At 45.3% G+C, this 25986-nt stretch overlaps 1 protein-coding gene across 3 annotated transcripts; it reads left to right on the forward strand.

The window, feature by feature from the left end:
* Positions 1-11655: 11655 nt before the first annotated feature.
* ETV4 (ETS variant transcription factor 4) lies at positions 11656-25641 on the forward strand. Of its 3 annotated transcripts, none has more exons than XM_030256369.4 (12): positions 11656-11837; positions 11917-12013; positions 12104-12151; positions 15518-15571; positions 16822-16918; positions 18139-18285; positions 18706-18950; positions 20783-20857; positions 20955-21023; positions 21385-21557; positions 22359-22460; positions 23832-25641. In XM_030256369.4, exons 1-12 carry the CDS (start codon positions 11793-11795, stop codon positions 24039-24041), a joined length of 1362 nt encoding a protein of 453 aa, XP_030112229.4. In that variant the 5' UTR covers positions 11656-11792; the 3' UTR covers positions 24042-25641. The 3 variants fall into 3 exon arrangements, with proteins under 3 accessions (XP_030112229.4, XP_030112231.4, XP_030112230.4); XM_030256371.4 differs by having other exon boundaries at positions 21388-21557; XM_030256370.4 differs by having other exon boundaries at positions 11920-12013.
* The last annotated feature ends 345 nt before the right edge of the window (positions 25642-25986 follow it).

Raw genomic sequence — 25986 nt, forward strand, 5'->3', positions numbered from 1 at the left:
TGCTATCTGGAAAGCAACAGAAGATATGATCCCTCCTGTCTCCTTCACTCTCCCAGCAGCACAACTGGGCCAGAACCATTCCCCAGCGGTGTCTGCCCCAGTGTCTCACTGACACACAATGACCTCATTTGTTATGGCTGCTGAGAACTGAGAAATTAAATCCAGGGTCTGTAGTTAATTGGGGTCAGGTTGAGATGATTTATGACCTGAGGAATGTACTCACTCTTTACACTATCATACAAACAACAGTATCAACTGGACCCAGCAAGCTTTGGAATCAAATTGAAATTGGGATTTTCCACAAAATCAGAAGTAGCAGAGGCAGGAGCCACGGGAGGAGGCAAGCTGGTGGGCAGATGAGTTTGTGTCTGAACAAAGCCACCTTCTCTTCCCACACTCTTGATCAGTTACCCTCCAAGTCATGATTTATTGTGATTCAGAGGAGAGATGGAATAGGTCTATGCCAAGGAAATTTCATCTGTCTGGAATCTGACAGGAAGAAAAAAAAATAAAACGTTTGAAGCTTTCAGAGGAAGCTGGGATTTGTCCCAGGGAAGGGGTCTCTGTGCTCACTCAGCCAGCTCACGTTAGCACATTGGGCTGGCTGAAAAACAGCAGCAGATGCTTTTCCATCCATCAAGAACCCCGAGTCTGCTCCCAAATCAGCGGCTGTGCACTGCAGCCCATGACCCCACACAGCAGGAGCCTTCAGCAGCTCCCCCGTGCCTTTTGCAGGGTATCTTAAACAAATATCTTCCTTTTCTTGGTGGGCTTCAGCAAAGGATTAGAGGAGTTACTCTGTTTGCAAGTTCAAAGCATTTTAGCACACTTCAGCAGTCCAGTTAAACATGAAAATAGAACTGTTCAATACAGGTTTTCTTTGGAAAAAAATTCTTTTTCTTCCCTAATTAAGACTGTACTTCATTCTTACTTTGTGTCCTCTTTTTGATTACACAAGATGCAGCCATTCTCGTGCCCACTGAAACCAGTGACTGACTGGGGGCGTTTTGTTTTATTTTTTGGTTTTTTTGTTTTGTTTGTTTGGGGGGGGGGTTGGGTTCTTTTATGTTTGTTTTAGGATTGGGTTTTCTTTATTTTGGGGGTGGCTTTTTTGGTTTTTTGGAGATTTTTGTTTGGGTTTTTTTTTTAAGAAGAAAAATCATCTCTATTCTGCTGATGTCTATCAAAATAGGCAGAGAAAGTGAAGGAGAGACAGAAAAATTGCTGCAATGCCAGGAGTGGAGGTTATAAAAACCCTCTCCATGGGTTTCTGTGTTTCTTATTGAACACATTTTGCTCACACACACCTTAACCTGCCAGCTCAGTGAAAATGCATCAACCTTTTACCCTCCTGTTCCCTGAGAGTGTCTTCGCATTCCACAGAGATACGAGCTCAAAACATGTAAAGCTTCTTAGGAAAAAAGAGTGGCCATTCCAGAAGTGTTATAGATCTATATTATAACATTGGATTTTTGCAAATATTTAAATTAATACTATATGTATAATGTTAAAGTAACTTTGCTATAAAGATATAATTTTTATTTCTGTTGTTAACTAAACTTAAACATAGTAAAATAGCTAATATAAGTATGCTTGTGTTAAAATACCTGCTTAGTTAATATTCAGTGAACAAATGAAGAAGACCCCTACTACTGATATGCCAACTATCAACATTTACCATCAGTAAAAAGTACAGACCAAAGCCCAAAACTAAAAATGATGATAAGAATAGACTGAAACCACAGCCAAGAAATACACACGCTCCAAAAAGCAGACCCAAGGAAGAGACATGCTAAACAATTCTTAGAACATGTAAACTAGTTTGGAGAAAAGTTTTAATATGCAGAATTGGTTATGAATATGTAACAGGCTGAGACAATAGAAATGGGATATAAAAGGGTGTTTCCAAAATAACAAGTGTGCTCCTGGCTGAATGCCAAGAGGCACCCAGCCATAAATCTTTGCTCTATTGTCTTTATCTCCTATTGTCCTTTATTAAAGTTTTAAATTTTTACAATAAAGTGGACCTTGTTTTTCACAGAAGGATGCAAAATGCTGTGTAAGGGCAGGGATGGCTGTCAGTGCACAAACCAGCCAGTGGAATTATCTCTGCCACATCCCAGAGCCTTCATCCTAGGGCATGAGCTGAAAGAGTAGAGAGCATCAGGCTGAGACATCCCCTGCACTGAGCTCAAGCCCAGAGAGCTCCAGCTGCAGCACAGCCAACTCCAGGTGTTATAGATACATATTGTAATATTGGCTTTTGACAAATATGAAAATGGATTTTATATGTGTGGCGTTAAAGGGACTTTGTTATTAAGATGTAGTTTTTATTTCTGTTTTTAATGAACCTTAGGCATAGTAGTGAAATAGCTGATACGAGTGTGCTTGTGTTAAAATGCCTCCTTGGATGGGATAACACCCAGTGAACACAGGATGAGGACCCTGCTACAGATCTGCCAACCATCAGCACTCACTGACTGAAGATGTGTGGAACAAAGCTCAAAAACTGAACATGATGATAAAAAGGATTAAAAACACAACTCAGGAATGTGCGTGCACCTAAAAAGGCGAAACGGAGGAGTAGATAGGCTAAACAATTCTTGGAACATGTGGAACTAGTGTGGGGAAAAGTTTAATATGCATAATTGTTTATGAATTTGTAACAGGCTGATGCCATAGAAATGTCATGTAAAGAGTGTTTCCAAAATTGCAGGTGTGCTCTTGGCTGAGTGCCAAGATGCACCTGGCCGTAATTTTTGTTTTATTGTATTTATCTCCTATTGCTTTTATTCAAATTTTAAATTTTCACAGGAGAGTGAACGTGCTTTTCACACAGGAATGTGTCTTTGCCCTTATAAATCTTTCTGCCTCGCTCATCTGTGGGATTGGCAGTGGGTGCAGAGTGTGGCAATCTCTACATTTGGCAGAGCTCTTTGCTACCTGCAGTTCAACTCCCAGGCAAGCAGCCTGCAAAAACACAGGGTATTTATTCAGCTGTGCCTCTCGGGTGTATCCTGGGGAGAAAAGGTATGTTCTGCCTCTTTAATCACTTCATTCTTTGCTGGAGTAAACAAGAGGAGCCACAGGGGGTTGTCTTGGCTTGTGAGGTTCTGCTGTGCACAGGGCTGGCTGCAAGAGACCCCTTCACTGCTAGAGCACAAAGTTCTTGCTCTGGAAGGAGGGAAAGATGAGCTGGGGTGACCACAGATGTTAGAGGCAATGCAAAAAAACTACTGAATAATGGTCCTAACAAGTGCTTTCCATCCCTACCAGCAGACCTAGCTGTGGGGACTCAAAATGTCCCTCAGACATTTTTGGAGGTTCCAGGCCCAGGTCAGAAGCATTTCAGACCCTGGCAGCAGCTGGAAACAGCTGTGATTTTGGATTTGAACCATGGAACGATTTACCAACCTTGCAGGAAGAACAAGAAGTCACAAAAGTTTAGATATTATAGTAGAAGTAGTTACAAAGTAGAGGGAAGAATTTTTTTGTGCTGTACATGGGGGGTTTTAATGCTTGTACAGGGGGGGTTTAGTTTTGTACATGGGGGCACACATCTTGGCACCATGGCATGAAAAGCATCAAACGTGAAAGGACAAGTGTCTTTTATTAATATTTATTTGCCCCACATAAATATATCCAGAGTAAAAAAAAAATGGGACAAAATTTACTTCTTCAGAACCAAGAGTGGATTATTGTTTGAGGCACATTTTTGTGGCTTAAAGTGGTCTTTAAATGGTGAATTTAAAATTCATTTCATATATAATACATGATATGTTTGTCTATCTTTAGGTTTTCAGTATGGCACATGCCAGTTGGATCCCTTCACCCTTCTGGCAAAGCAGCATGAGCCCCACCCCAGCACGGGCTTCACTCAGAAAATGTCCAAATGTCAAAATGTCCAAATGCTCCACATGGTTCCTCACTTTTTCCCCTCATTAAGTTCTCCCTGGAAAACCTACTTGGCCAAACAACAGCACTAAACAGTTTTCAAAGAAAAGAAGGTAAAATTGCAATAAAGTAGGATCCTCTTTTCAGCCTTTCAGAATCTGAACTTTTACTATAATGATTCCTACAGGCAGAAATATCTCAGGTCCTGCAGCTCGATGACCTTCCAGAGCAGGTTCTTTAGAAAAAGTTTTCTCAAATTGTGATTTCATGGATTTTGCTTTTAAAAAGAGCAGAGGTTACACATGCTTTTCACACAGTCTTCAGTGTATATAAGCTTTCTCTTCCCATCCCTTTTCCACTTACATGGAATGAAAAAGTCAGAGGTAGCAAGTGAAGATAAAGGTAAAAAGAGCTAAGTGTCCCTGGGGGCAGATTTGATGTATTACTTCCAATACTTTTAAAACTGGAAGTGTGAAAACACATTTGACTGATACTTCTACATGGATATTCTTAGCTTCTTTACTATGATTTATATGCAAGAATGAAGTCTATATTGATTGATCAAGACCTAATTCTGGATAACAGATTTTCCTAGATATTAGACTTCTTTTGCATCACTGAATTTCTCTTCATTGTTAGATAATGAATGAGGATGGCCTAGCATTTAAAAATAATAAAGTAGTTGAATCAAATTAATCCTAGATGGAATTTAATGCATGGCATATTCTGAATTATCTGATTTTCAGGAGGTTCTGTATTAATAACTTCTTTCAAGATGGTTTTGTTGTTATTGAATTACATTTCCAGGACTGTTGGATCCCCATTTAAATTCTCAGACGTTTCAGAAATTGCACTGATTTGTCGGAAGAAACAAGGCAGAGATTCTGCTTTTTGTCTTCTAGTCTTAGCAATCAATCAATACTGTCTGTAGGTAGACAACAGAAATCTGATTTTTGGACCAAAAAAAGAAACCTGTGAAAAACAGATTATTTTTCCCTCAAATTTAGTTGGGTGTGATATTTTTATCACCCTTTCCTTCATAATGCACTCCTTGGTCCCTCACATTCATCTTCTGCACTGTCCCAGGCTCAGGATGCCCTGCCAGCTGAGGTTTAAATGCCTTCTCTGGTACCAAAAAGCTGAGTGGTAATTCTGGGCACACTGTGAATCCACCTCTTGGCAGGGGGAGAAATCAGCTCAAAGCCTTGCAGGGTGAGGCTGTTCCTGGATTCCCAGCATTGCTGGGTACTCCAAAATCCACCCTGAGTTCTCAGCTGGGGCTGAACACCAGCCCTGTGCTGCCACCGCATCCTCCCCGCCCCATTGTCAGAAAACAATACAAAAACTTAACTTTTGGGGTAACTTTAGTCAGTCTTGTTTGCCTTTTCCTCGAGGGAAAGGAATTTTAAGTTTCTTTTCAAAGGCTTTTCATCACTCAAGGTGTGATGAGCTTCATATCTCAGCAGACTGGGAGCAGCACAGAAGATGCACAAGAGATAATGAGCATTAATGAACATCAACTCCAAACATCAGCCCTGGCATGGTCAAAGACACCTGGTCTGGGACAAGATCAATGAGAGAACCAAGAATGAGAACCAAAATAGCATTGAAGATGAAGGGATCAATAGGAAACCAAATACTACAAACTGTGGAACTTGGGACCACTGAACATTGAACCAATAGATTCCACTGGGTTGTGACTGTATAAGAACAAGAAAACTCTGGTGAAAACCTTGTGTGATGGAAGGATTTTCTCTGCAAACCCAGGTGTGAAAAACAAGGTTCACTATCCTGTGAAAATTTTAAAAGTTTAATAAAGGACAATAGGAGATAAAGACAAGAAAACAAAGATGGCATTCAGCCAAGAGCACACCTGCAATTTTGGAAACATTCTATGGCATCAGCCTGTTACATGTTCATAAACAATTATGCATATTAAACTTTTCCCCACACTACTTCACATGTTCCAAGAATTGTTTAGCATGGCTCCTCCTCAGTTCCACCTTTTTAGAGCATGGACATTCCTGGGTTGTGCTTTTAATCCTTTTTATCATCACCTTCAGTTTTGGGCCTTGGTGCACACTCTCTTCAGTCAGTGAGTGCTGATGGTTGGCAGATCTGTAGCAGGGTCCTCATCCTGCATTCATTGGATGATATCCCATCCAAGCAGACAGCATATTTATATCAGCTATTTCTAAATTTTAGTTAACAACAGAAATCTTTATAGCAAAGTTACTTTAACACCACACATACAGAATACATTTCAATATTTGCGAAAAGCCAATATTATTCTATGTATCTATAACAGAGGCAATGTGTGGATGAAGTTATTTCTGTTGCACATCCTGGCCAGAATAAAGTAATGCCTTCATTCTCTAACACGAAATATGTTGTTGGAGGGTTTTGTTTTTCCTGCAGTTTTGGTATCACCATCCCATCATCCCTGCCTGGCCTCAGCAGTTCCTGGCACGGTGGCAACTGAAGGGTTAAAAGCCTGCTCTGAGTTTTTTTGTGGCTTCTTTCCAAAAGGTTTCAGTTAACACCAAAGGTCTCCTTATAGCTCGCTCACTTTAATAGATTTTTCCCATTGAGTTCTCACTTTATAGACTATCATTTCCTTTTCTGCAGGGGAGCTATTTTCTGGGTCACTGATCCAACCAACTTAAAAGGGATTTCATTGATTAGATTTTATTGGTGGTTACTTCAACCATAATGGCCCAAGTTGCTAGTACCTGCTAACAGCTGTGGGTCTTCTTTGGTACCCTGGCTCTGCACTCTCTTCACAGAATTCACAGAATTCACAGAATCACTGGGTTGGAAGAGACCTTCAAGATCATCGAGTCCAAGCCAGCCCCAACACCTGAACCAAGCCCTGGCACCCAGTGCCACCTCCAGCCTTGGTTAAACACCTCCTGGGGTGGTGACTCCACCTCCTCCCTGGGCCATTCCAGAACTTTATCACTCTTGCCATGAAAAACTTTTTCCTAATATCAAACCTGTATTTCCCTTGGTGCAGCTTGAGACTCTTCTACAAGTGAATTTCCCCTCTCCTGCCCTAATTGCTTGCTCGTTACTCAGCACCTTCCTTACCCCCTTACCACCTCAGTTGCTTTTTACATTTCAGTGCCCCAGCAAAGCAGCACGATGAAGTGTTCCTGACAAAATCCCATTTGCTGTGGGTGGCACCTCTCATTTCTCTGGGTTTGCCTCTGGTTGTCCCTATAGTCACCCAAAGCCCAGCTGAAGCAGCAAATCCCAGCCAGCACCGTGCAGACAGGTGGAGCTGTGGGAGATCATCACTTCCAAAGCAGAACTGATGCCTTGAGAAGGCTGTCCTAGAACAGAGACTGGAGGAACTAAAGAATAAAGTAGGGATTTATCAGGAGGCCTCAATGGATCCACTTTGGGCAGCACCAGAGCCCAGCCAGGGCTGCACCCCAGGTGAACCAAAATGGTCACAAAATGCCCACAGGTCACGGGGTCTCTCACTTTTATCAGTTCTGCTCCTTTTCCATATTGGAGTTCATTGTCCAATTCCAGCTCCAGCCCAGGCAGTCCCATCCTGTTTGTTTTTCTCTCTCCAGCCCATGGTGTTTGTGCTCTTGGGCCTGAGATCTGGATCATTTGTCCTTGGTCCCCAGCTGGAGAAGGAATTGTTTTGTCTCCCTGCTCTGTGCAGAGATCTCACCATCCCCTCATATGAAGCCCAGACCCACACACTAAAGCAGCACAGAACCTGAAAAATAGAAAAGCTCAAACCTGAGATATCAGAATGAGCAGAGTTAAAGAAGAATTTTTTTAAAAATCCTTAAAGAAGGAATAATTTTTTTTAAGTAAAAAATTACCTGACTAACATTGAAGAGTTCTCCCTTCACATTCCTGATTTTGGATGCTTCACACTGCTGTGTTTTCCTATATGAAGGATTGGTGGGTTGTGTCTGTTAGAAACACAATTTGGTATTCAAGGCAGGCATTTCTTCAAATTCCCCACAAACAGGTACAACTCCCTCTCGGCTCCTGGGCAACGCTGATTCCGTGCTCCAAGCTGTTTTCTCAGTGTTGTGTTCTTCGTGCTGCTCCAGCTGTGAGCCTCTTCCAGCCTTCCAGACTTTTCCATGATCCAAAACACTCTGCAGAGTGATGGCCTGAGCACCTTTCACTGTCTTTGTTTTAAGGGGTAACATACAGAATTTAAGGGAGAAATTGCTATGATTTCTGCCATTAGAGCAGTGAAAGTGCCAAACTATCATAAGAAAGCAATTACTGTGATTGCAATGACTACAACCTCCATTGCAACAAAATTTAACCCAATACTTTCCCCTTTGAGGTGCACGCTGCAGGCTCTAATTAATTGCATGTCCCCAGTGTCTATGAAGTCTACAAACTGCCTTGTCCCTCTGCAGGTGAGAAACTGAGGCACAGAAGTTGCCAGCTGACCCAGCTGCAGGCAGGATTGGTGCTGGTCAGTGCCTGCCCCATCTCCTCTGCCAGCCCCAGACACTGGAGAGCTGCACACACGGTCTCAGCTGCCCTCAGGGCTGCTCTCTGTGCCTGGTTGCATTTTTGGATTTGTTTCTGAGTTTCATGATGGTGCAGGGAACTGAAAGTACTATGGAGTTATTTACTTGTGATTTGAATTTTGTGGTTGATTTCCAAGCTGTTCTCTAAGGGCAATAGGACAGGAGGTTTCCACTACCCACAGAACTTCACTCATGAGACTTGCCGGATTTGAAATATTCAACTCCAGGTGATTTTCACCAGTGCAGGTAGTCAAAGTGTGCAAGGAAGTGTCTGGGTAGGTTCCTTGCACCTTTGTGGCTGTCTGAGACACAACACAGACTCTAGAGAGAACAATTTTGTATCTTGTGAATAAAACAGTCCTTTTAAGCATTCATGACAGCCACTTTTTATAATGTTCTGAATGAGAGAAGACATTTCAGGCACTCTGTCTACAGGAAGGAAGCAATTATTTTATTAGCACTTTGAGAAATTAAATTATGTGAATTATGGCAGAATAAGTTTAGCAAAATGCTATAATGTAAGAAAACAATTAAAAAGAGTTATATAAGGTTGGGTGGCTTCTTTATTCTGATAGAGTGGGCAGTTAATTGATTGTCACGTGGCTATAATGTACCAGAGAGCTGTGAGAGCAAATACAGAGGCCTTTGCTCAGGAGAGGTGTTGGAACCCTGGCTGCTGAGAATTTGAGACTTTCTGTGCTGATAGGCACTGACCCCCAAGAGAACACTGCACTGACCTGAGGCTGTGGAGGCTTCCCAAACTGAGTGATAAAACTAAGATTAGGAATGTGTAATTTGAATAGAAGCATATATCACTTACTAAAAAAACTTTGAGTTTGAAGTTTTAAAATAGAGTTATATATATAAAACAAAATAGAAGTTTTAAACCAGAAATGAATACTTCTTCTTTACCTTCTTCTTCATAAGCGTAACTAATATTGTATAATTAGATTTAAAAATCCACATTACAGAACACAAGTAGTTAGTTATTCAGTTAAAACTAAAAATAATTTGTCATTTCTTAATTAAACTAAATTAATGAAATTAAAACAGATTCTGACAGGCAGGAGCTGCCAGTTTTGGGATTTCTGTGTTTCCTCAGGCATTGCATCCCCTCCCAGGCAGAGAGGGCTGGGAACAATGGGCAATTCTAGCCTCAGCACCTCACTCCCGATATTCCTGCCCAAGGAACAACAGGGTATTGAAGAGCAGCTGGGCTGATTTCATGCCTGATGTTAAGAAACCTGAGCTCTTCATCCAGCTGTTTATTATTATTTTTATAGAACTGCAGGTCTCTTCATGCTCCGTTCTACAGTACAGAGAGGTTTTTTCCAACTTTCAGTGTGTCACTTTCTAAGCCATTTGTAATTTGATCCTGTCTGTGTCAGCATCTCTGGCTGAGAGCTTTACATTACCCCAGCCACAGCTGCTGGGGACTGCAGGGGATGCATCTGAAATTCGGGCTTGGGTTTTCTGAAGCCAGTACAATAAATGGAAACAGCTAAATCTTAGGGATGGACACGGGAGGGAGAGGGGATTAGGCACAAAGATTAGTCACCAAAATTCACTTGGTGACTAAGAAAAATAAACTGTAAAGCCAGGGAAGAAACACCTCAGGCAGTGTGTGTTCCAATGATGGAATAAATCTGTTGCTAATACTTTATAAGTAAGAATCAGCTTTCTGGTTTATGTATCACATTTTAACTCTTCAAAGACACCTCAAGAAAAAAAAATTAATAATAGAAGGCAATTAATCACCCTGAACATTAATTGCTCACATTTGATTAGCCAGCCTTTGAAAATAAATGTGACACAGAAATAGAAAAAGCCATTGATAGCACTGACAGAACATCTCTGTCAGAGAGAAAAATGGCAGTGGGGTGCACAAAAGATCACCTGGATTTCTAAACTCCTCAGAGAGGACTCTGGGTGCTGCTGGATCAAGTGGTCCAAGATTTTGTCAGCAGTTTATATCTTAAGGACTGTATAGATATAATTAAAACTTTATACAGCTTTGTCCCACCGGATTAATGATAGCAATCAAAATACAAATTGATTAGATAATTAAACTTACAGACACTCTTTTCACAGCCAGCAGAGCTGTACAGCAAACTGGAAGGGGTGAGATATAGAGAAAACATTAAAAATGTAAAGCTCCATTTAGCCTTATGGATAATTTACCCTTCTCTTTTTCTCTTGAGTACTTATTTCTCTTCTAGGGAGAAGAGAATAAATACTTATTATGTCTTCCAGGACATAACATTCCATGAATGATTATCTTATTATGACCAGGTCCTGCATGTCACCAATATTTTTAGAGGAAAAAGAGGATTAATAAATGTTAAATAGCATCTTGGAATTTTAAAGGAGAAATTTGGGGGGAAAATAATTGGATGCATGCACATAGCTCAGGAGACAGCATCCGGCGTCTGGAAAAGCAAATCCACTTGTTTTAGAGTGCAAATCCCAAGATTAGATTTTTTTTTCTTTTTTTTTTTTTTTCATGTTGTTGTCCCTTAACATTTGCATGAGTCAAACTGATTTTGACAGCCAGGACTTGAGTTATTTTCGCTCCGGTTGGATGGGCGAGATTTCTTCCAACTCTTGTTGCAACTTGCTCAGAACGGAACTGAACGAAGGTGAAGAGGGTTTGAAAATTACCTCGAAGAGGGTCTGAAAAACCTCGAATAGGGTTTGGAAATGACCTCGAAGAGGGTTTGAAGAGGAGTGGGATGTGCTGGGGCGGGGCAGGGCTGTGGCCGGGTGCGACACACGGACCCGCCGGGAGCCGCTCATGAATGAACTCCGGCGGAATTTCATTTTCTTTATGAATGGGAGCCCGGCCGTGAATGAACGGCGCAGCTCTGCGATCTGATTGGTCCGCCGGGGCATAGGCCACGCCCACTCGGCGCTGGGTGACGGCCGAGGCGGGCGCTGATTGGCGGGCGTGCCCCGACGCGGAGCTTCATTCACAAATTCGATCAAACAAAGGAGTGGGCGAGCCGGGGCCGTGAGCGCGGGGCCAATGGGCGACCGGCCCCGGGCCCACGGCGGCCGCGGGGCGCGCACGGGGCGGCTCCGCGTGGGCCACCGGTGATCCCGGTGCTACCGGTGATCCCGGTGCTGAGGGACGGCTCCGGACGGGACCCGACCCGAGGGGGGGCTTCTGTCGCGGGCTTCGTCCCGCCCGGGGCTGCCGGGCTCGCTCCGCCTCGCATCCCAAGTTTCGGCAGCTGCGACGCGGTCGCTGCCGGTGCCGGGCAGCGGCAGCGATCGCGGTCCTGCCGCCGCTGCTGCGGATCTCGGCCGCCCCGCCTGGCCCGGCCCGGCCCCGGTACCCCCCGGATGCCCGGGGAGCGCGGGTAGCGGCCGAGGAGGATGAAGGGGTACCTGGACCAGCAGGTGCCGTTCACTTTCCCGCAGGTGAGTGGCGGCTCCGCCGGGGGGCTCCGGGCCGGTCCCGTTCCTCCCGGGGCTCCGCTCTGACCTGCTCCTCCCGCAGCAGCCCCCGGGCCCGGTGCCGCCCGCCGGCCGAGCCGCGCTGGGCGCTGCGAGGATTCCCGGGGAGCCGGACGTGCCGCCGGAGCAGGACTCGGAAGGTGAGGGGGGCCCGGGGCGGAGGGAGGACCGGGACCGGGGCCGGCTCCTCCCGGAGCATCCCGCGGTCAGCCCGGCCTCTCTCCCCGCAGAGCTCTTCCAGGACCTGCGGCAGCTCCAGGAGACGTGGCTGACTGAAGGTAGGCTGTGCCCCCGGCTCTGCCCCCCGGCTCTGCCCCCCGGCTCTGCCCCCCGGCTCTACCCCCGGCTCTACCCCCGGCTCTACCCCCGGTTCTGCCCCCGGCTCTACCCCCCGGCTCTGCCCCCCGGCTCTGCCCCGGCTCTGCCCCCCGGCTCTGCCCCCCGGCTCTGCCCCGGCTCTGCCCCCCGGCTCTGCCCCGGCTCTGCCCCCCGGTTCTGCCCCCCGGCTCTGCCCCCCCGGCTCTGCCCCGGTTCTACCCCCGGCTCGGTTTCCCTGTCTCGGTTTCCCTGTCTCGGAGTTGCTTTTGGGGTTTGTCCCGCTCCTCCGCTGTGTTTGCCCGGCTCCAAACAAAAGCGGGTTTTTCAGACTTGCCAACCTCTGCCTTGTGTAAATTCAGACGCTGAATGACACCACTGTGCCGGGCATTTGCTTATGAATGGGACTTGGCTGCCGGCCCGCTTTCCTGAGTACAATTTTCGCTTCGGGCTATTTGTAGCAGCTTCAATTTTATGTTAATTTGTCACTTATCTTTGTAGGTTGCCAGAACGTTGATATTTTCTTAAACAACAAACTAGTCTTTTAATTTGGGGAACAAAATGCTTCTATTATTTCTTTTTTTTTTTTTTTTTTTTTTTTTCTTTTTCTATTTTTTTTTTTTTATGTAATACATTGTGGGGACCTTCCTGGAATTTACATACTTTTCAGTTCGGTGTCTTAATTGTTTTGACTTTGAACTTCAAGGAAAACTTCGAATGCCAGGGAGTCACATTAATGCCAAGTGAAACTATTTCTAAACATGGTGACTTTGCTCCAATTCCAGTACTACAGATGGTCCGTTTTCTAGAAAATTCAAAACACATCCTCGAGTACAGACTCTTGACAAATACTGACATACTTATTGTATCTAGGTATATAAAAATATTTAACTGTAATGATGTAAAAATATGCATGACATTTTGAGCAGGGCTATTTCCTCTCGTTTTACCACAAGCGAGGGGCAATCTTGTCAAACAATTCTTTTTTTAACCCTTCAAAAATATATTTGCCAACTAAGTAAGATTATTATTAAGGGAAAAAAAAATCAGAAATGTAATGTTCATTCCAAACTGAACTGAAATGAGGTGCTGCGAATCAGGCAGTGTTCCAGGAGTGTGAGGATTGTAAGGATGCAGCAGGAATTACCTGGAGACTGTTTCAATATTGAAACATCCATGTAACTTTTATCAGAACAGGAAAATTGGTATGAATTGCTGGTCATGTAATTGACCTGAGATTGATTTCTTTTAAATCTTACAAGAACTTGAGCTGCCAATAAGTTTGCCTCAAAACTGATTTTTGGTAGACTTTCAGTTTTGGATTTTCTCATGTCTGATAATAGTTTGAGCTCACTGATCCAAAGAATTTCCATGGAATCTCTCACAATATATTTGCCACCAGCAGAGTGTTTGCAGGGTGAGTTTGGAAGTCACTCACATCCCTGGAGAGACAGAGGTGCTCTGCTCCCAGCCAGGATTAGTAAATGATAATGCAAAGCTTACTGCATGTTTCGGGAATATAGGCAGAGATTTTTTTTAATTATAATTTTTCATGGTTCATAGCATCTAACCAGAGTCCAAGTGAAATCCCTGAGAAATTCAATATGAGTTTTAATAATGTATTTTATTATTTTAGTCTGCATATCAGGGAAATGGTTTCTCCCATTGTTGTTCCCATTTCCAGACTTGTAACCAAAAAAAAAAGAAAAAAAAAACCAAAAAACCCAAAAACAAACAAACAAACAAAAAAAACTCTGAAGCAAAATATTGCTTTTTTCTATTCACCAGGATGTCAAAATATTTTCCTGAACCGTGAAAATATTTTTTACTTATGTCCTGTATGTTAACATTTGTTCATGAGATGAAGACATCAGATGAAGAGTACTATCCTAAACAATGCAGAAGAAAGGGACAACATTAAATATATTATTTATTATTTTCCTTTATCACATTTATTTTTATTTTAGAAGTTATTTATTTACTTACAGATTTTGGTCTTACTTTTTAAATAAAAGCGAAACAAACCTAGGAAGGAAGCAAACTAGAAATAAGGCATCAGCCAAAAATGTTAATGAATTTAAAGCACATATAGATCTGTATAAATGTGTTTAGGTGTGTCAGTCATAGGTTTGTTATCTTTGTTATCTTTTTAAAGTATTTTAGTAGTGTCAATTAACACTTGATATCTTATTTTGAGAGTCAAAGAATTCTTCTTTTTGAAGAATTATATGCAGAATATAAAGGCTCTTAAAGGCTTTTCTTTTTAAGGCTCTTAAAAGAAACACAGGAAACATCCTGGGCCTGGTTAGTAAAAATCCAGTTTTCCTCTGCAGTTTTTACCAGGATCTGCTGCACTTGGTGAACCTGGATGTTGGTAACTGTATGGAATTAACTTCAAGCCAAATAATTTATAGAAGTGCATCAGCATTCAGAGACACAAACAAAAACCCCCAAATTTCCTTGGAGAAAAGTAGCACAGGCAGATCCTGTGAAGGAGCACATTCACATCTCCAGGTGTCCTCAGGCAGAAAATTGAAGTTCCAGTGCTCCAGCTCTGGGAAGCTGTGGGGGAATGCTGGGGTCAGGGTTGCAAGAGCAGAGCTGGGTTTAGATCTCTCATTAATTATCCCACTTCTATTTCCACGTTTCTTTTTAAATATAATTCAGAGAATGAATTTTCTAGTTTTTTTTTCCTCAGTTCCCCATCTGTTTTTTTTTTGCTTACATTTCCACTTTGTCATACAGGTTATTTGAAGGAACAGCAATTGCAGAGTGAAGGGTTTGGCCAGTTCCATTCTGATTCACCACCTGTTAGCCCAGTGTTACTCCCTGAGGTTCATTTTTGGCATGTCCAGTCTAGCTTAGTTTCTACTGACTGAGATTAGTGAGCTTCCATCCTTTATGTCCCTTAATTTTGACTACATCACCTCTGGTTTAGAGCAGAGAGAGTGCAATCACACTCTGTTGTCTACTCTGCAATAACAAAAACTGTAGATTTGTCTGTTAGCAGCAGCATTTCTTTCAGCAGCAGTGACAGAATTTATGAAATAACAACAATCTGCTGCAAGCTCTCCCTTGCCTGCAGTAAAAGGGATGTAAAAGTAATTGTTAGAAGTTATAAAACATGGGTAAGGTTTCTCCCAGGACTCACATGTATTCATTAATCCCAAAGGGAAACTACCCTTAGTCACTAAAACCATCCCAGCAGAAAGCTCAGATCTTTCCTGCAGAGATTTATTTCTGCCTCAGTGCTAATTATGCTGTACAAAGTGCCAAAACTAACTCCTCCCTGCCTCTTTTTCTCCCTCCCTCCCTCTCTCTCCTGACAGCTCAGGTTCCAGACAATGATGAGCAATTTGTGCCTGACTTCCATTCAGAAAATTGTAAGTACCATGGGGATGCTCACACCTCCTGGGGGAAAGACAAATCCAAATTCTGCTGCCTTTTCCCCCTGCCCCAGGTAGTTTCCCCCACTAAACTGGAATTAAACACTTTCACTGGTTGCTCTTGTTTCCCTCCTTTCTCAGAGCTTGGTCTCTGAGCCATATATCTGATTTCTTTCTCTTTTTGACCTAGAACTGAGGAGAGGGATGGGCCCAGTTTCACTCTGAGTGAATCAATGAGTCAGGTGTAATGTGAGAGCCTGTTCCAGCTATTAGGGGCTGGAAAGAATTGGCTGCTCCTAACACATCCAGCTTCTTGACAATCCCATGGAGTTCAATGTACTGGAGAGAAAAAAATTCTTTTCCCCCTGAGACTCAGCTGACCCATCAGCATTTTTAGATGGGCTGTGTCAGGAAAATTAATCCACAAATATCAGAGATTTATGTCTAAAAAGGAGACAGAGGAGTCCTTTTACTTTATTCCAATAAAGGGAGAGGCCATGGGCCATTCCCCTGGGGTCTCTCCAATTTTTGGAGGACACAGCCTCCTCTTTTATCCTAATTTCCCTTCTCTCTTTCCCCATTGCCTGATGTACTTGAGAGGTTCAGACTTCCCAATAAATCTGATACCAGAGATTTCCCTCTAATGTATAACCCTCCCTTTTTAATTTTCAATTCTTATGGAATTTAGGGGTTTTCCCCATTGTTTCTTTCATCTTTCAATGTCTAATTTCATTTATCAGCAAACCTAAAGCTTGCTTGTAAAAGCAAATATCTTTTTTCATTCATCAGTCAGTAACATCCTTCCCATTTTTCCTTTAATGATAACTGTATGGAATTAGCTTCAAGCCAAATAATTTATAGAAGTGCATCAGCATTCAGAGAAACAGACAAAAAAAATTTCCTAAACACCCACATCCTACTTCCTGGTGCTGTAAACTGCAGCCCACACTTGTTATTCATGAAATTCTGTCTGCATCAGGCTCTTGCCATGATCAGTGCATTGAAAATGGAAAGAAACCTTTTTTGTTTTGGTTTGGTTTTTTGTTTTTTGTTTTTTTTTTTCCTGGACTGTCCCTATGTTCTGGATGAGCAGAGTGGTTTTGGGATCCTCCAGTCCCACACTCAGGGGTGCTGGACTATTGGCACAGCAGAGATTCAGCCAAGGGACCCCTGCATTTGGAAATGCCTGATAATCACAGCTCCCCATAAAATGCAGTGTCAGTTGGATCTTTCCTTTCTCTCCTCAGTGGCTTTTCACAGCCCTCCTGCCAAGATCAAGAAGGAGCCCCAGAGCCCCTCGGAGCTGTCCTGCAGCCACAGCAGCCAGCAGTGCCTTTATGCCAGGTATGGCTGCCAGGAGGGGCAGGAGCTGCTCTGAAACCCGGGGCTCTGCAATGTGTGACACTGGAGGGGTGCCAGCAGCCCTGGCTGCCCAGCAGTGCTCAGCAGCTCTGCCCACTGGGCAGCTCAGGCTGTGACCATCAGCTCTGCCTTTGCCTCCTTTTATTCTCCCTTTTTATTCTCCCTGGCCCTCAGCCATCCTCACACTCAGCAATGTTGACACCTACCACATGCCTCTGCCCATTGTTTTCCAAAATCTGTCCCACTGCCCATCCCTGAGCTGTGGCTCCTCCAGCAAAGCCCTTCTAAAGGGTTGTTGCTGTCAGGGAGCAGGGAGGCAGCAGGGGTTTGAGCTGGGGGCTTCTGGCCCAGGGGGCTGCACAGGGGCACAGCATGTTTGATATTTTCTAGATTTGGAAAGCCAGGTTGTCTGCTAAGGAAGGCAGGAGCCTCCCTTGAAATGGACAATGTAGAACTCCTCCCTCCAAATTAATATAATTTTAAAATTAAGGGTCTCTCAGCAAAGATATGGGAATAGGAATAACAGTTCTTTATTAGAAAAGTCAAAAATATAAATGCAATAGTGCAAAAAAAAAAAAAAAAAAAAGAAAAGAAAACAAACCACTGCCAGAGTCAGAGCAGCCCTGGCCCCTGTGGGTCAGGGAGGTGGCAGCAGCCCCGTCCCAGGGTGGCTCAGCCCTCCTGCAGTGCCAGCTGTGCTTCTGCTGGAGCAGGATCCTGCACAAGGGGGGAGTTTTCCTCTGGAGCTCCAGGGCTGGGGAGATGGGCCTGGGCTCCTCTGGGAATGCAGTGGGGAAGAAAGCTGCTCCTCTGGGAATGCAGGGGGCAAAGGCTGCTGTGCTGTTCCCAGGTCAGATTGGATCCAGGTAGGAATGTTTGGCTCCTCCCCTGGGCAGAGCATCTCCCAGTGGGATGATGGAATTTTCTCAGCCATGCAGGGACACTCAGTGGCCCATGAACAGAAGATAATTAATAATTAATGCCCCATGAACAGCAGAGATCTCCTGGAGGGAGGATTGGTTGTGGGAGAGATAAAGCAAACTGCCCAATGAACAGCGGATACCTGCCCCAGCTCTGACAGATGGTAGTGGATACACACACCCCCAGACACATCTTGCAGCCCAGGACTGAGATGTTCCGGGTGCTGCCACAAGTCCCTCTTGGGGAACTGAAATGCTGCAATATCTGTTTGGCTGTTCCAGTGCCTATGACCAGCTCAGAGAGTCCCCCAGCCCCGGAGTTCTGATCCAGCCACCACTCCAGCAGTTCCCCAGACAGGACAGAAGCTTCCTGAGCCCTGCAGGGCCACCCCACTCCACATCCAGCTGTGGATTCCTCAGTGAGAACAGGTGAGGAGGAGGAGGCAGCCACTGGCAAGGATTTCCCTCCATGGTGGTGAAAGGAGGAAGGGCTGCAGCATCCAGGTGAAGGGCACAGGATCCCCTCCTGTGGCACCCACCTCTGCTGCCTGGGTGTGAGGTCCATGCCCTTTACCCTGCCAGCTCCTGGGAGTGCTGGGCTGTGGGGCAGCTGCCCTTGGAAACATCCTCCCCTGGGCTGTCACCCCTCCTTGTGCCAGCCACCATGGGCTCCTGCAGCTGCAGCAAGGGGCTGAGGAGGTGCCTGTCCCTCCTGAAACCAGAGGGCCCAGACAGCAGAAACCAGGGCTGAGACCAGAGGGTTCTCCACAGGCTCAGGGGAATCACCCTTTGTTTCTGGGGCTGCAAATTCTCAGGAAAGCACCTGTCTCACACCCTCTCCCTTCTTAGCTCTGCCTATCAGCCACCTCTGGAGATGTGCCATTCCTTCCCACCCTCCCAGGCCGTGGCCCAGGAAGACTCCATTGCCTACCAGTGCCAGCTGCCCAAGCCCTGCCTCCAGTACCCCCAGCAGGGCTTCAAACAGGAGCAGCACGACCCCCAGTACGAGCAAGCAAAGCAGGCAGGCAGCAGGCAGCAGCTCCCAGCAGCTGTGCTGGTCAAGCAGGAGCAGCTGGATTACCTGTACGAGCCAGGTAGGCAGAACTGCCCCTTCCTGACTGCATGAACATCATCAGTGGGGTCAGCAGCTCCTCGGGGGGCATCCAGCTGGATGAAGTGCTGCTCTCTGAGCTCTGCAGCAGCACTGCTCACTGTCAGCAGCATGTGCTGGCTGGGTACCTGGCAGCTAAAACAGTTCTGTCTGTTCACTGCCCCCAAAATAAGGCTGGGACACTCACCATGCTCTGAGAAAGCCTTTCTGGGACAGAGCTGAAAGCTTTAGCAAGATAGGAGGCAGAAGGGGATGTTAAATCCATTCAAATGAGATAAAAGCATTCCCACCCCAAGGGAGTCAATAGCCAATAAGGAGAATCTCAAAATTCGTGATTAGCCCACACACAACATCAGAAATGAAGAAAAGGCTGTTTCCAGTTTCACAGGGAGTTTTTGTTTTCAGGGGTAATTGTGAGCTGGAAGGTTGTAGGAAGTAAGTGAGGTCAGCTTTGAAGAAATCATACTGAAAACAGCAACAGAAAGGATATGCTGGAGCTTGGACAGAAAAACGGTCCTGGATCCTTGCAGCAGAAGCCCTCTGAGCACAGAGCAAAGGGCTCTGGGTGGGCTCAGCTCAGTGCCAGGGTGCTGCTTGGTATCCTCTGAGGATCTGCTACTTCCCATAGAAACAAGGCTCAGAGAACAGATGTCGGGATGACAAGAGAAAAAAGTTAGTGGTGCCAAAAATTGCTCTTTAGATGCCAGATATCTCCACCAGGTGATCCTCTTATTTTTCCACAAGGGATAAATCTTATTTTTCTGGAAGATCTCTCCAAAGACTCACTACCCTGAGATCAAAATACCCTCTTTCCAGAGGGAGTGATACTTCTGGTTTCCTGGTATTTCAATGGACATCTTGAATTTTTTCCTTGAGCAGAAATAAACACAAAAATAAAAAGCTCTTATGAGGGTATCACTGTGGTGATATTGGAATTACAATTTCACTGGGTCCTTCTGTTCAGAAAATGTGCAAGCCCAGAAGCTGAGAATGTGCTTTTTGTGAGAGTAGTTTATGGCTGTAATAACACCCAGTCTGTCAGCTGAGAGTTCTCTTCCCTTAGCATCAGCAAAATATCTGCTGGCAGCAAGGGCCAGGCACAGGTGTGAGAGGGAAGTGTAACATAAACCTTTGCAAAGCTCCCAGTTACAGCTTCTGTTTCAGCTCTGTACAGTAAATAAATTTGATTCAGAAAACACAAGATACAGAAGACACAAATTGCAGTGCACAGACAGCACTATACACAGAGAACCAGGAAAAGACTTCCTGCTTGTTTTTAACAAAGGCTGATTTTTCTTTTATATTTTCTGAACTGCTTGTGGGAATGCCCCCTCATGATGTGAAAAAGCCAGGGAGACTTGAGACATCTGAAATGACATTTGTGAGACTCTGCAGAAACATTCAGATGCTCCTGCTCTCCATTCACCATCATCATCACAGTACCCCTGGAAAAATGTAATGCCTTCTTACCTGGGAAAGCAGCAGCAAAGTGTGTAGTTATCTTAAACTAAGATGAGAGAGAGGTTCCAATTTAGCCTGCTGTCCATGGATTTGTATAAAAGTGAGGTAGAGGTGATTGGCTGCTTCTCCTGGCTACCCTGAAGGATGGTGTGTGATGGTGCCACAGCAACTGACTGCTCTAATTCCTCATTGGAAGGATAATGCAGATGAAGCTGTGGTTAGCAGTCTGACACTCACCTTTAGGAGGGCTCTAAAGGTGGTTAGACAGCTGCACTCACCTATCCACCTTTACAGAGCACGATAATTCTGCCACCTGCACTTTTTAAATAAATGAGTTTGTTAATTGTTCTGTAGATGGTCCTGACTGTCCTTCCATGTACATAAATGCTGAGAGTTATCCAAGCCATTCAAATACAGAAGATCCATTAGGTAAGAGATGCAAGAACTGTCTTCTCCTCCCTGTACAGAACCACTGTCTGCTACTACCCTGGCTGGCTGTGACTGCTGATGTTCCTTTCTCTTTCAGGCTGCAGCTATGACAAGCAGATGAGGTCCTTTATTGATGATGTCTGTGTTGTTCCAGAAAAATTTGAAGGTTGGAGAAAGCTTGGTTTGGAGTTTTGGTGTAAGATAGGGTTATCCATCACCTTAGCCAGCCCCTTGACTAGTGCCTACATAGTTCATTACTGTGTTCTTGCTGTGTGTTGGTACACAGCTTTTTGGTATCCCATTTTTTGAGCTTTCTTAGCAGCAACCAGGCCTAGCATAAGTAGCTCAGTTATGATTAATATCAGAGCTGCTCTTGGAAGAGTTGCTTGTCAGTTTGGCACTGTTGCATGTGAACTGAAATATTCCAGGTAAACATTTTGAAGCTGTAAAATGTGCTGCTTTTTTCTTTTTTTCCCCAGTTGTTTTAGCACTGTTCTCCTTGGAGATGTCTTGTTTGTTCTTCTCAGCAGGAGACATCAAGCAGGAAGGTGGAGGGTACCGGGAAGGACCCCCCTACCAGAGACGGGGCTCGCTCCAGCTCTGGCAGTTCCTCGTGGCTCTCCTGGACAACCCCACCAACTCCCACTTCATTGCCTGGACTGGCAGAGGAATGGAGTTCAAGCTCATTGAGCCAGAGGAGGTGAAACCATTGAGGTTCTCTACAGGCTCAGGGAAATCACCTGTTGTTTCTGGGGGTGCAAACTCTCAAGTGGCTTTTCCTCTACCCTGTGAAGCTTTTGCTTGCCAGTGGTACTCACTAGACCCTGCAGCAAGTCAAGGATTTTAGAAGAGGTCAAAACACTTGAGTGACACAAATACCAGGTTTAAGAAAGGCTGCTTGTGTGTAAGATTAGAACCTCAGCTATGCAGTGTATCAAATTATCCACAGCCTTCATTTCCCTGGATACTTCACTCTCAAGCTTGCAGTGACCTGTGCTGTCTTGTCATGCTCCATACTTGGCATTGAGGTTTGGAGTTTCAAACCCTACTGATTGCAGAAGTTTTCATAAGATATGTCCTAATCTATCTTTATTTCAAAATTACTTTCACTGAAGTGTAATTTCAAATGCTGCCATGTTCCAAAAAATCCAGTGATACTGGATTTTTTGGTATCTGGGAGAAGTGTCCATAATATCTGTTCATATCTTGTTCTAATTAGAGCTGCATTTAGCACTGTTCAGTGGGATGATGTAATTTCCCAGCTATGCAGGGACCATCAGTGGCCCATGAACAGAAGATAATTAATAATTAATGGCTCATCAACAGCAGAGATCTCCTGGAGGGAGGGTTGGCTGTGGGAGAGATAAAGCAAACTGCCCAATGAACAGCAGATACCTGCCCCAGCTCTGACAGATGGTGATAGAACACACACCCCCAGTTAAATCTTTCAGCCTAGGACAGCTGGGCTCACTGGCACTGCCTCTTGGTGCTGTGCTTGCAGGTGGCCAGGCTCTGGGGCATCCAGAAGAACCGTCCAGCCATGAACTACGACAAGCTGAGCCGCTCACTGCGCTACTATTACGAGAAAGGCATCATGCAGAAGGTCAGTCTGTAAAGCAGGAGAAAACTTTATGCTTGAAGTGATGCTCCTCTTGTTTGAGACAAGTCCTAGACAGAATGTTCTTGAGCTAGCTGTGGGAAATGGCAAAGGTAAGAAGATTTTTATAAAGCTGGGGAAGCAGGCCGTAGAAACAGAAAGAACAGAAAACTTCTCTTTGTTGTAGTCCAGTGGAGAAACTGTGAAGGAGCTGAATTTATGCAAAGCATGAGAAATAAAACAAAGGCGGGGTGGGGGGAAGATTAGGGTTTCTTTCTTTTTTCTGTGTATTTCTGCAGTCAGGAGAGTTGGAATTTATGCAGCTTCAAGGAGATAGAATCAGTCCTTCCTCTGGTGAGGGAAAGGCTGCCTGGAACTTGGTCCTGTGTGGTGGGGATGGTCTGTGGCACACCCAGGGCCCTGGAGAGATAATTGGGAGTGTAACTGTCTCAGTACAGACTGCTCAGGGACTGCTGCTGCTGTTGTTACCTGGACAGAGGGTGTCAGCTGGCAGCACCCCAGCTCCCAGGAGCTGTTCCAGGGGTGGTCAGAGCAGCTGAGAAGCAAGGGGACAGCACAAGGAGAAATGTACAGCTCTGACACATCTGTCTTGGTTTGAAAAGACAAGAGTCTGTGAAGGAAGGCAAAAGCCTCCTGTGAAATGGAAAAGGTAAACCCCCTCCCTCTGAATTACCACCATTTCAAAATTAAAAGGCTCTCAGGCAAAGATATGGGAATGGGAATAACAGTCCTTTACTAGGAGAAAAACTAAATTTAGAAAAAAATTGTAATTAGTACAAACAAAACTACTGATAGAGTCAGAAACCTGACACCCTGAGGAGTCAGGGTGTTGGTAGTAGTCCAGTTAAATGGTGGCTGCTCCTCCTGGAGTGGCAGATGAAATGCTGTGAAGCGGGGATCTGTAGAAAGGTGGAGTTTTCTCTGAAGGTCTGGGGATGGAGTAGTTGGGCCTGGTCTTCCTCTGGGAATCCAGCAGAGAACAAAGCTGCTCCTCTGGGAATCCAGTGAAGAGGCTGTTCTGATACCCTAAAAAATGTTGATTTTATGCCGGTAGGGATGCTTGGCTCCTCCCTCTGGGTGGAGCATCTCACAATGGGATGATGGAACTTTACCAGTCATGCAGGGAGTCATTCAATGCTCCATTAACAAAAGATATCTCCCCAGAGGGAGACATTGTTCTTGGAAGAGATAAGAAAACTGCCCAACCTCCAACACCCTCCAACACATGGCAAATGGAATCTGTGCTTATCTTACAAGCCAGGACAACATCTCAGGGCAGGCAGATGTCTTTGCAAGCCTTCCCTGGTGCTGCCTGTGGGCCTGCAGCGCTCAGCTGGCCTGATCTCACCCCTGCAGGTGGCTGGGGAGCGCTACGTGTACAAGTTTGTGTGTGAGCCCCAGGCCCTGTTCTCCATGGCCCTCCCCGAGCAGCAGCGGCCGGTGCTGAAGGCGGAGCTCGGCGAGGAGGACACAGCACCTCTGTCCCACCTGGGGGACAATGGCTCCTACCTGCCAGAGCTTGGCAGCTTCCCTCCACAGCTCTACAGCAAAGGCTACACCTACTAGCACTGCTGGGAGCACTGGGAGATGGCTGGTTGGTGCTCAGCTGGTAGCAGCATTTGTTCGGGCCGGCACCGAGCTCTGCATCCCTGCTTTGGGCAGCACGAGTGGCAAATCACCTGACAGCAGACAGGGCTCTTGTGTGCTTGTGATAAAACTCTTACTGTGTCAGGATGGAGCTCGTTCTCAGCTGTGCAGACATCTCAGCAGCAGATCAGGTGAATGGTGCCTCCAGATGTATCAAACCTGTCGCTATCCCCTCATTGCAGAGGGAGGGGATGCTGTCCCACCAGGGCTTTTTTCATTAAGAAAAATGAGAAAAATTATGAGAATGCGACAATGCTGCTGCTGACTCCGTTCCTCCTGTACATGTCCAGAACCTCTGCATGACCTGCTTCCAGCTGTGACCAGAGGAACTCACTCTGAAAGGCCACTCAAGCCTTCTTCCCAGGATGGCTGCAGGACAGTGGTCACAGATCTTGTGCCTTCCTTGAGGAATACTCATTGTCTTGTGCATGCTCCTGCCTTATCACCTCCTTGCTCATGCCAGGAGTTCCTGGGATCCAGGCACTCTGAGCAGGATACATGGCCCAAAGGCATTTAGGGGAACCACAGAGGAGCTTGGTCTGGGACACAGGTCAAACCAATGCCTCGTTCAGTGGAGGGATTGTGGGAAGCAGCAAGGCCTGAGACACAGCTCAGTGCAGTGGTGTGGCTTTTCCAAACTGAAAAACTTCCTCAACAAACAGTCTCAGGATATTTGAAGAGCTCCCAGGCTCTTGAGTGTGCCCATCCTGGGGTTGGCTAGAGAATTGTCTGAGGCAAGAGGTGTGACTAAATTTAATCACACCTGGTGGAGGTGTGATTTAAAAATGTAAAAAGTAATCTAATCTATTAATATAGGAATTCAGACTTAAACTCCACAGATATTTGCATGTTTGAGGGGAATTCAGATGTGTTGAAAAGGCAGCTCTATCTGCAGTCCAATGCAACACCTGCAACTTAACTAAACTGGCAGGTTTTCCACAACAGGAAATGTTTATAATGGGTACCACATCCTGATTAAGAGGTGCTTAATTTTTTAATTAGCAGCTCTACCATGCTCCCAGTTAAACAAGGAGCAGTACAGTGTACCCATACAGAAAAAGTCTGTTTCCATTGCTTTAGATTGATGTTTCAGCTGCTGAATACAGAGCATTGCCAATCCTGCCAGCATGGTGGCCTGTAGAAAAAAAATTCTGTATATTGACTGAAAGCCTGATTTCCCCTGATGACTGTCCCCTGCATGGCTAATGCCAACCCTCCCAGCCTCATCCCTGAGTGCAAGAGCCATGGAAGGCAGCATTCCCTGCCTGAGGAGAGGCCAGGCACTCAGAGCAGTCTGCTCTGCCGATGCCTTTGCAGGCCCTGTGCAGAGACTTGGTGCTCTGACAGTTCCTGACCCTCCTGCCTTGCCCTGCACCTCCCTGGCCAGCACAGCTCCTGTGGTGTCCCAGAAGTGAGGGTGAAGGGGAACCCTTCCTCTGGTATAAGCTGCCTTTATTATTTATGAGTGTAAAAATACTATCATTAATAAATTGGTCTGGCTTTGGCCAGTGCAAGCTCACCGAGTGCTCCTCCTTTACCTTCTAACCTTGCTTTGCACCTCCCCTTGGCACCAGCTCACAGCTTTGATACCTCCACCTGGACTCCCAAGGACTTGACATTTATCCTTTGGGCCACCCCTCTGCCCTTCCTTCCAGAACAGGAATTTGGGGAGTGAATTCACACATTTCAGTGCAATTTCATTCAGGTTTCTCTAGTCAGGGCAACAGATGAACAGCCACAGAGCAGCTCCAGGAATCAGAAGGTTCCCCTCCTTGAGGGGCAGTGACCTCCAAAGCTCAGAGATTCATGATCACCAGATCAGAGATTTGGGAGTCAATAAATACACTGACATTTCCAGTTCAGC

The sequence above is a fragment of the Taeniopygia guttata genome, chromosome 27 (genome assembly GCF_048771995.1).
Source record: "Taeniopygia guttata chromosome 27, bTaeGut7.mat, whole genome shotgun sequence".
Classification (NCBI taxonomy): Eukaryota; Metazoa; Chordata; class Aves; order Passeriformes; family Estrildidae; genus Taeniopygia; species Taeniopygia guttata.